The 11,733-nt window shown below is 35.3% G+C and overlaps 1 protein-coding gene across 2 annotated transcripts in view; it reads left to right on the top strand.

The window, feature by feature from the left end:
• ZNF280C (zinc finger protein 280C) overlaps positions 1–11,733 on the top strand; it is a 51,937-nt gene that overhangs the window by 325 nt on the left and 39,879 nt on the right. Inside the window, exons 2-3 of one of the 2 annotated variants that reach the window (XM_006769869.2) lie at positions 6,286–6,331; positions 6,449–6,495. In XM_006769869.2, coding sequence (XP_006769932.1) covers positions 6,465–6,495 — 31 coding nt within the window. In that variant the 5' untranslated portion in view covers positions 6,286–6,331; positions 6,449–6,464. Of the gene's footprint in view, positions 1–6,285; positions 6,332–6,448; positions 6,496–7,767; positions 7,884–11,733 lie in introns of those variants that run through there. The other variant, XM_015567904.1, reaches the window with a different exon arrangement.

Here is an 11,733-nt window from a genome sequence, read left to right as displayed (position 1 = left end):
TGGGCCTCCATCTTGCGCCGTCGCTGACGGGGGAGGGATCTCGGGAAGGTAGCTGTTCAGCGGCGGGGTTTGGCGGGCAGCTCAGGCCGTGGGCGCGCGGGTTGCCGCCACTGCCTCTTTATCGTCTGCGGCCTGTGCGTGGCTGTCGGTCCCCCGACAGGTTTTGGCTTTTCTTTCTGGAGACAACTCCCTTCGGTCTTTTTTACGTTTCATGTCGATGTCTGGTGCGACCCGCCTACCCCTGAGTCTCTAAAAGGGATGAGAGAAGGTCCCGAACTTCGAGGCTTCAGAGGCCCTGGGGCCCATCGTTTACGTGTAGGTTTCCCCCACCCAGATTCCTGGTCGTCCCTTGTTCTTGCCAAAGGGACTTCGCTCCTCCTCATAGAAATCGTGCTCCATTCCGTTATTGTCTAGAGGAGAACAACCCCGGGAAGAAACGTGGAGTTAGAGACACATTATTTTTTTTTTTTAACAATGAGTTTTGCAGGTTTTACTTTAATGGAAAAAATTATCTCATTCTGAGATTTCTATCCTTCTCTAGACGCGGAGGGAGTTCCTTTGAACTTACCTCAAGTTTTTATGAGGAGAAATGAGAATAAAATGTTACGTGTACCAGCTTCTGCAAGCACAGGAAATCTTCAAGGGATTCTCTTTGTTTGCAAAGATTTTTTCGTTGTTTTTATTTTTAATGTGTGGACTTAAATTTCGCCTTTTGTTTTCAGTTTTGGTCTGTGAGTTTTAGTGTCTTTTAGTGCCATTAAATATAGAATTGAAACCAAGAAATAATGCTTTAAACTACAAAAGTATTCTCTTAGCATTTGTGCGATGTCCCGCTTTGGGGGTTACTGTGAAAACTCAAATTGTCTCCTTAAGGATAAATTTTACTGAACCTATGAAGGTACTGGTTTGCTTATGAAATTAAGTTAGGGTTATATGCCCTTGATGTTATAACATTGGTACAGATTCCACTATAATAGTATTCTGCATTTGTGTATTTCATGGATTATTACCCATTTTGAGGTATTGCTAGAACTATTTGGAAGGTGAGGAAACAGCCTCAAGTGGAAGACTTTACAGAAGTCATAATGGGTAGGAATTTATATATCTGGTTCTTAAACCTAGATCTTCTAACTCTTCAACCAGTGTTCAATGTACTGTATCATGCCCCGCTTTTCATTGCAGTGAAGTGGTTAAAGAGAATAAACAAGAAGGCTCACCCCCCCTCCAAAAAAGAAATATTTTCAATTCCCCTTTCCTTTGAATTTTTATTTTTATTTTTATTTTTTATAAAGGTTTCTTTTTTTAATATATTTTTTATTGATTTTTTACAGAGAGGAAGGGAGAGAGATAGAGAGCCAGAAACATCAATGAGAGAGAAACATCGATCAGCTGCCTCCTGCACATCTCCTACTGGGGATGTGCCCGCAACCCAGGTACATGCCCGTGACCGGAATCGAACCCGGGACCTTTCAGTCCACAGGCCGAAGCTCTATCCACTGAGCCAAACTGGTTTCGGCTGAATTTTTATTTTTAATACTTCAGATCTTTTCAACTTTTTAGTATTTAAATAATATTGTTATTATTTCCAAGCATGTTGTAAAGTTGGAGAATAGTCCATTGAGAAAAGTTTTGATATTGAAAGGCTCCAAATTCCAGCTTCCCCTGTTCAACCTATTTTCCTCAGTTAAGTTTTCTAGTCTAATCCCATTTTCTTCAGACCAGTGTTTTATTATTCAGCATCAACTTTTTGTTTTTAGTTGAAGAGATGAGTAAGGGGAAAGGAATATATAATTCTGTACCTCCTCTTCTCTCTGATTTGTTCTCTTTATTCAAGAGGACATATAGAGCCATCCAAAAATATGTTGCTGATAGAAACGGGGAGATACCTAAATGAATAAATTTTTTTTTGTAAATAAAAATAAATCCATAGTTTTAATGACAGATAGGATATTGGAAATTTATATTGAAACTATTTTTCATTTCAAAAGTAACTTGAAAGTTCAGAAATATTTATGACTTATTCATTAATTAAATATATAACTGAATATTTTTTCTGTCTTCCTACATCAAGAGGGACTTAAATATATTTGGTTTTAGGCAGGTTGTTTTAAATAATGACTCAAGAAGATGGTTTACTCAGTAATTTGTATCAAAAATGTGTGTTTAGTCCTGGCTGGTGCACCTAGTGGTTTAGAGCATCAGCCCTTGAACAGAAGGGTCTGGTGTTCTTTATTTGTGACAGTATTTTAACAGTTCTTTACATGAACTGGAATTTGTTTTCTTTTTAGTGCAAAGTACTGCACAATTTTTCTTGTGCTTTATTTTATCTTCTCAGTAGGTATTACTGTTTCCATTTTCAGAAAAACTAAGCTCAAAGAGGTTAATTAAGCATTCTGTAGGTTTGGCGACCAGAAAGTGGCAGACTCCAAATTCACACTCATTTATTCAGCCCATGTCCAGTGTTCTCATCATTGTACTGCAGCTTTTTACTTGACATTTCCCCTAGTGGATAAAATATGCCCCTCTAAGATGTGTGTCAGGGTCCAGCTGATCAAATATGGCCCCCCCAAAAATTACAGTCTTTGTACCCAATGATGATTGTTTGAAATTTATTGAGGAAAATGATGTTCTGTTCGCTGGCTTTGGTTGCAAAGGTCATGCTGTTGGGGACATTTCTGTAGTCTGCTTTAAGGTTGTCAAAGTAGCCACTGTCCCTCTTTTGGCTTTATACAAAGGCAAGAAGGAAAGAACAAGATCATAAGTTTTGATGGTGAAAACAGAGTAGTAATAGATTTTCATATATCAAAAAGGAAATAAATAAAACTAAAAAAGCAATGCTATTTGAATCAATGTTAATACATTGAACGAATAATATATTTTTATGAAACAAAGTCACTGCCTATTTTTTAGTTTTTCATATCTATAATTCATATCTATCTAAACAATAGCAAGATTGTTCTATTTGAACCTTTTCATTACCTTCATTTCTATAGCTAAATGTGTTATTTAAATACTCTCTCCCTCTGATCTTTTATTAGTCAGCATCAATTAAAGTTACAGTACTTGATGACAATGCAGTAGTAAATACAGATAAAAGCATGAGCACTGGTAGGATCCAGTAATTTTACTTCTGGGTATTTATCCGAAGGGAACAAAAACATTAACTTGTAAAGATACCTACACACACACCCCCATGTTTATTGCAGCATTATTTACAATAACCATTGCGTGGAAACAATCTAAGCATCTATGGGCAGATAAATGAATAGAGAAGATGTGATGTGATGTGATGTGATGTGATTTGATGTGATGTGTGTTTATTTTTAACAAATTTATTGAGATCATTCATATAACATACAATTCGCCCATTTGAAGTGTACAATTCATTGGTTTAGTATATTCACAGTGTTGAGCAAACACCACCACAATCAATTTTAGAATATTTTTTAGATGGCCACTACTTTTAAAAAATATATTTTTTTTATTGATTTCAGAGAGGAAGGGAGAGACAGAGACAGATAGAAACATCAATGATGAGAGAGAATCATTGATCGGCTTCCTCCACATGCCCCACATGCCCTGACCAGGAATTGAACCATAACCTCCTGGTCAAGGCTCAACCCCTGAGCCACGCCAGCCAGGCTAGAATATTTTCATCACCCCCAAAAGAAATCCCATACCCATTCAGAGTCACACCCCATCTCCCCGCAGCCCTCCCAGACCTAAGCAACCACTATTCTACTTTCTGTCTTTATGACTTGGCTATTTCTGGACATTTCATATACATGAAATCACAATATGTGGTCTTTTTGACTGGCTTCTTTCACTTACTAAAATGTTCTCAAGATCTGTTCATATCATAGTATGTATCAGTACTTCCTTTCTACAACTGAATATTCTTTCATTGTATAGGTATGTCACATTTTGTTTACCTATTCATCAATCAGGCATTTGGATTGTTTTCACTTTTTGGTCATTATCAATAATGCTGCTATGAATATTTGTGTACAAATTTTTGTGTGGACATATGTTTTCAATTCTCTCTTGCCAAGATTGGAACTGCTGAGTCATATGGTAACTTTATGTTTAATTTTGTGAGGAACTGTCAAAGTGTTTTTCCAGTGTCTGCACAATTTCATATTCCCACCAGCAGTGTATGAGGTGTCCCTTTTTCCACATCCTTGCCAATGCTTGTTATTATTTGTCTTTTTTTATTACAGCCATCCTAGTGGGTGCTAAATGGTATCCATTAAATTTTTAAGTATCTTCCTTGTAATAAATACACATAATGTACTTTTTGAACTATTCCATGCAATCCATGGATTAAAATAGTACCATTTGAACTATTTTAATCCATTGTTTTAGAATTTTTTTTTTGTAGAATGAACTCTTAAAAGAGTGTTGAATTTTAAATATTTAAATCTGAAAACAAAAACTATCTAAATAGTAATTGCAACTACTTAAAGGCAGTCTCCAAAAACTGAATGGTTGTGTTCCAAGAGTTGTTTGTCAGTTACTTGGAAGTCATTTACTTGAGATTCATATTCCCCCCCCCTACCCCCATAGGAACAGTATACTAAACATGGGCATAGTATCTCTGAGTCAACAGCTGGAATGGAGAGGTCTTTTACTCTTCAGCCTATTTTAATGCCAACTCTGAGTTGCATAACCTAGACACCCTTTGGAGTTGCTATTATAGGAGCACCGAGGTTTTTCACTGCACATTTTGCTGCATTTCTCTAACAGATCTCCCACAGAATTCCTTGCCTTGGAACCAAAACTCTGAAGTAATGACTTAAGAGTTTTTTTGTGGTGCTAGTTTTGGAAGGTTCAGCTATCTTATTGGATAGCACAGCTTTAGGCTGAAGTTGTGGTTCTAAATGGCACCTGAGTATTTCTGACTTTTTAGAGTGTTTGTGAATGTATTAATTGAGACTCCTTGGTGGCTGCTATGGGCCCCAAAAGCCATCTCCATAATCATAGGCAGTAGATAGGACATGTTTATATATACTATTTGTACATTTAGTACTAATTTTAAGATATTTGTGTCAATAGATATTTTATGTGATCATCTAATAAAAGAGTTCTTTATGGGTCTCATGGGCTGTGCAGTTGTGATTCTTAAAAATATTCTGTATTCTTGGCATTATAGTGGGTCCTTCATGCTGAGCAAGAATTGTCATGTATTTATCTACTTGACATATGCATTACCTTAATTCTAGTTGCAGGACAAGTGATAACTATCCAAATAATGAGTTGAAGAGATTTAATAGTCAAACCTCAGAATTATGGAAATTTACTTATGTACTGAATCACTAGAGATTCTTGTATCAGTAATTCAAACATTTATAGCAGTAACTTCTTCTGGAGTTAAATTAGTTTATTTCCCCTTTGGTCTAGTTCAGATTAAATTTGGAATTGGAAAAACTAGGAAAGCTTGCTTTTGCAGTCTGCAGATAAAGACAAATGTGAAGGCTCAATTAGCTGTTTATCCTAATAGTCAGATTTCTGCTGTCTATTTTTTTTTTACTTTTTTATTTTATAACTGAAATAGTTTAAGTATGTTTGTTTTATATGTAAAATATGTTATGAGCATGAAAATTCTGAACACAAATTCCTGTTTCAAAGAAAGCAAAAATTTTGATAATGTTTAATGTACCACCTTTTATAAAAGCCTAAAGAATCATAGACATATAAGTTTGTAAACTATTTAAGGCAAGGCTATGATTATTCATCTTAATTATTTTTCTAGAACTGAGCACATTACCTTGAGCACAGAAGGCAATGAGTAATTTTTTAAATCAATCTATGATGAAATTTATCCAGTTACTTTTCTGTTCCTTTTAGTCATCATTGATAAAAAACAAAAAAGTCAACTAAAAATTTATTTGAACATGCTTTTGTATAATAATTACATTTATTTATGATATGAAGAACAAGTAACAGTTAAAGATTAATGCCACTTAGCATGTCAAAATTCACATTTAATAAAACATTGAAGGGTGATTATTCATTTTTATAAAAGGGTACCTTACCTTTCCTAGATTATTTGTAATTTAATAATTCATTGAATTTCTTCAAGTAATAAATGCTTTGTACATTCAGCATTCTATTTACTAAATTTGCATTCATTCTGAAATGAACCAAATATGGAAAGTAAGTAGCATGTGTGTATATCAAACACATCAAACTCAAAAGGTAAGCTTTCCATAGGAGAAAAATATTAAATGTGTGTACATCTAATTTAACAAATCCACCCTAATAGTAGGCATGTTTATTTTATAGGTCAGAAAATTAAGACCTAACTTACTGCCTTGTCTGGAGTCACATGGTGAGTTTGTTGGAGATCAAAATCAGACCCAAAGATTTCTGAATCCCAATTTTATGTTTCAATATTTGGTGTTAAAGTGACTCATAAAATTGATTGTTGTTATATATTGGTGCTTAGGTGACTCTACAACTTGATGGATGCCAATAAACCTTTTCAACCAAAAAGTAAGTATTGCTGCTGCAAGTGATACTAGTATGTGTGACTTCCTTACTTATAACCTTGCTCCATGAGAAAAGGTAAGAAAAGTATAGGTGGACACAGTTTAAAAAAACACATTTATTATAATAATACATACTCGTAGTAAAAAAGAATAATATACAATAAAAATGTTAGTAAACTAGAAATTAAATGTTTCTTCATTTCCAGAGATAATTACTAATATCGGTTTGGTATACATAATCAAACTTTTTTTTATATATAGGCAAACTAAATTATTTCTAAATAAAATCATACTTTACATGCCTTTAAATAATTTTTTTCCTTTAAATAATTTTACTCAACAATATACCTTGAAATATATTGACAGTGGCAGTACCTAGTTAAAACAATGAGGGAGATCTATAAACATGGATGTAAATGATTTATTATCAGTATACATGAGTCTCCCTCATTTTTTAATTTTTCTTAATCTTTATTGTTGAAAGTATTACAGTTGTCCCCTACCCAACCCTTCCCCAGGCCCTCCCCACACTGTTTGTCCATGGCCTATGCATATAAGTTATTTGATTAATCTCTTCCCTCCTCTCCCCTTCCCTCTGAAATATGGCAGTCTGTTGCATGTTTCAGTGTCTCTGGATCTGTTTTGTAAAAGATAGCACTGCCTGACTTTGCTTAGTTTCTTAGCCTGTAAATTATCATATGTTAAGTGCCTAGTGCTGGGGTGGGCAAACTTTTTGACTCGAGGGCCACAATGGGTTCTTAAACTGGACCGGAGGGCCGGAACAAAAGCATGGATGGAGTGTTTGTGTGAATTAATATAAATTCAAAGTAAACATCATTACATAAAAGGGTACGGTCTTTTTTTTTTTTCGGGCCGTAGTTTGCCCACGGCTGGCCTAGTGTATATCCAGTAGACTACTGTGTGTGAGAGGAAATACAAAGGAAGAAGAAAATGTGTTCTTCACTGTCAAGGAGCTTACTTTTGAGTAAGACATGTATAGTTCAGGCACATTAATAGTGAGCAGTTTGAGATCATGTATGGTAAATTTTAAATTGCATGGAATATACTTTCAATGTAGTAAGAGGCAGAAGAAAAACAAGGTTTAATGGTTTATTGAGGAAATTTTAATTGAACCAAGAGTTGGGAAGGGGCAGGGGATTAATATTTTGTTGAATATATGCGTGAAGTTAGGCACTTTGTATGACATTTTCATAAATTTACCCTACCACTTCAATTAGGTTGATATTATACCATTATTAGAAGTGAGGAAACAGATCCAAGCAATTTCTCCAGTCATATGATTAGAAGTGGTGCAATGAAGATTTGAATTATTCAATTTGATGTCAAGTTCATGCTCTGTCTACTATACTTAAATAATGTGGACAGTCTAAGATAAGGAGGAAGGATATTATAGGTGGAAGAAACAGTACAAATGTGGGCTTCAAGGGACAAAATGAGGATTATATTTTCAAAGTATTCAGAATATGCAAATGCTAAACAATGAATTACTTTTTAATTTTACTTAGAGCAAGTGTGTGAAACTCACAGCCGGTCGCCAGCCACAAGTTTCACATGCTTGACTTTTAGAGCATTCTTTTAAAAAAAAAAAATTGTATTGATTAAGTTATTACATATGTGTCCTTATCCCCACGTTACCCCCTATCCCCCCCGACTCATGCCCTCACCCCTCTGTTGTCTGTGTCCATTGGTTAGGCCTATATGCTTGCATACAAGTCCTTTGGTTGATTTCTCCCCCTTACCCCCACCCTCCCCTATCTTCCCTCTGAGATTTCACAGTCTGATCGATGCTTCTCTGTCTCTGAATCTGTTTTTGTTCATCAGTTTATGTTGCTCATGGCTTAGAGCATTCTGCATGTATATGTATATATTTTTTAAAAGTATAGTTTAGAAAAGAATGGGATCAATTCATAAAATTGGTTATATTTGGGAGGGTGGGAAGTTTTTTTTGTTTGTTTTCTTTTATGGTAGGTGGACTACTAACCATGAAGTAACTTTATGCCAAGAAATGATTTTGGCATACCTATATAAAAGGGGAAATTACATTAAAGATTTTAAAAAATAACACCAATACGTTAAGGTGTTTCTTTTATATGCACTCCCCAAATCATATTTGCATAGCACCTTTTTTATTATTGTTAATTCTCACCTGAGGATATTTTTTCCATTGAATTTTTAGAGAGTGAGAGGGAGGGAGGGAGGGTGGGGGGGGGGGCGTAGAGAGAGAAAGAAACATTGATTGGCTGCCTCCCTCATGCACCCCAACCTGGATCGAACTTGAAACCCAGGTACCTTCTTTTGACCTGGAACCAAACCCACAACCCTTTGGTGCTTGGGTCAATACTCTGACTACTGAGAGTACCGGCCAGAGCTACATAGTACCTTTTAATTTTGAGTTAAAAGTAGAAATGCCGAAACTGGTTTGGCTCAGTGGATAGAGCGTCGCCTGCGGACTGAAAGGTCCCAGGTTCGATTCTGGTCAAGGGCATGTACCTGGGTTGTGGGCACATCCCCAGTAGGAGATGTGCAGGAGGCAGCTGATTGATGTTTCTCTCTCATCGATGTTTCTAACTCTCTATCTCTCTCCCCTCCTCTCTGTAAAAAATCAATAAAATATATTTAAAAAAGTAGAAATGACATTATTTTAACATAGTAATATTACCTTTAGAAATTACTGCATTTAAAGATGAAGTACATATATAATTGTCTTAAAAAAAGATATTATTGTCTAACCAGAACCCTGGAATTATTTTGTTTTGTTTTAATTTTATTGTTTAGTTGTTCCCTATCCACGTTTCACTCCACATATCTAGCACCCTTTCTATCCATCCATATTGCCATTATATTAATTATTCCTTCAAAACTTTTTAAACCAGAACAATACTCGTACATGCATAGTTTTAAAAAGGCAGATAATCTGAACATTATAATTTTAATAACCATTGTTTCTGAAGGATGTAAAAGAACAAGAGAAAGGGTTGTGCACATGGGTATGCATGTGTTTTGGGTCTGTATACTCCCATGTTTTTTTCAAGGCACCCGCTATTATTAGTTTAGCTGTTTTTCTAATCATCACTTCCATATTTATAAAATTTTAAAGCACACATATACATAATGTTGTCTCTTGAGTCATAAGTTTTTGCCATTATCTAATGATTTCCTATTAAGTACTATGAAGATTTTAGGTTTCTTATATTATCCTTCCCTCCAAGCATCTCCCATTGTAGTTATAGCTCAATTTTTGGTTAAATCCTATTTGATGTTTTTATTATGATGATCTTACTAAATTTGTTCCTTGGTGAGCATAGTACTATGGTATTATATGTTATAGATACATTTACTTTTTTCTGTTTTAAAAAATATAGCCATCAATTTAAATTTTTTATTTTTTTAAATTTGCTAAATTTAGTTAAGGTCTCTAGCCAAGTCATCCCACACCCTTCTGTAGCCTCTTAACTTTCTACATGGTAAAACTTGTAATCTACTAATTTAAGTGTGTGTGTGTGTGTGTGTGTGTGTGTGCGCGCGTGCGCATTTTCTCCTGGAGACATTCCTCCTGGGAGTAATGTTCTCCTGCTCTACATTGCCTGGTTACTCTCTAGACCTGTTGAACAGCTATTGTCCTGGGACTTTCTTTTGTCTTTGTATTGTGTTAAATATCATGTTTTCTGCATCCTGGTCTTCCTCCTTTTTCTTTTCTTTTTAAAAAATATATTTTTATTGATTTCAGAGAGAAAGGGAGAGGAGAGAGAGACAGAAACATCAATGATGAGAGAGAATCATTGATCGGCTACCCCTTGCACGCCCCACAATGGAGATTGAGCCTGCAACCCAAGCATGTGCCCTGACCCAGAATCAAACCGTGACCTCCTGGTTCATAGGTTGATGCTCAACCACTGAGCCACGCCGGCCAGGCCCTTTTTCTTTTTTAAATTTTCATCCAAGGATATGACATGCCCTTGACCAGGATCGAACTTGGGACTCTTCAGTCTACAGGCTGACGCTCTGTCCACTGAGCCAAGCCGGTCAGTGCTGCTATGTTTATTTTAGAGAGAGAGAAAGAGAGAGAAACATTGATGTGAGAAATGAGAAACATCCATCGATTGCCTCCAGTAAGCGCCCCAACTGGGAATTGAACCTAAATCTTTTTGGAGTACGGACGATGCTCCAGCCAACTGAGCCACCTGGCCATGGCTCCTCCTTCTTAAGTGTCATATTTTGGTGGATTCTTTCTAAGAAGAACAGATGAATGGGGGTAAATTTTGTCTAATCTTTCTTTCCTTTATTCTTGATGAAAATATGTACCTTATACTTAATGAAAATCTTGGCTGGTTATACAATTCTAAATTGAAATTTATTTTTACTAAGACTTGTGAAAACAGTATTCTAACTTCTCCCTTTCCACTCTCATTCTCTCAGATGTCACAATATTCCCTTATCTCCAGCATTCTGAAATTTCACAATATGTCCCTCAATTGTATGTTTCTTTTCTTAATTATTATGCTAGATGCTGGTGAACCCTTTCTATCTGGAGATTTATATCCTTAAGAACTGGGAAATTATCTTGTATTTTTTCATTTGATTATATTCCCTCTCCTTTATCCTTTTTTTCTTTTTCTGGAACTTTTATTAGGTGAGTTGTAACTTTGAAATTGATTTGCCAACACACACAGTGGGCAAAAATAGGTTTACAGTTGTGAGTACACAGAATAGTTTATTCTTGTATTACTATTTATTATGTTATTTTCTATACAAACAACTGTAATCCCACTTTTGCTCACCCCTGTATATATATTTTAGTTCCACTTATGGGATGTTTACTCAACTTTGGCATTTGATTTTTTACTGCATTTTAACTATATTAGTATAATCTTTTTGTTTTCTGAATGTTACTTGTAATAGCTTTCTTGTCTTATCTCTCTAAAAATGTTAATTATATTCTCTCTAAGTTTTTTCCTGCCATATATATTGTTTCAGTTTCCTTTGAGATACTTTATTCTGTTTTATTGTTTTTATCTTTCACATTGGAAGTTTTAGACATATTTCTGATGATCATTAGTTGTACATCCTTATTAAGAATGAGGCACCAAAATGATCGGTTGCTCTGTTAGCACTTGTAGCTTGGTGGTATTCATAGTATGCTCTTTGCTTAGTTTCTTCATGTGAGAAATATCTAGATCTATTCTAAGATGGAATAAGCCTCGCTTAGTATTCTCTATTTTCA

Source organism: Myotis davidii, unplaced genomic scaffold (assembly GCF_000327345.1).
Source record: "Myotis davidii unplaced genomic scaffold, ASM32734v1 scaffold900, whole genome shotgun sequence".
Taxonomy (NCBI): domain Eukaryota; kingdom Metazoa; phylum Chordata; class Mammalia; order Chiroptera; family Vespertilionidae; genus Myotis; species Myotis davidii.
This window is presented reverse-complemented; position numbering and strand designations above follow the sequence as displayed.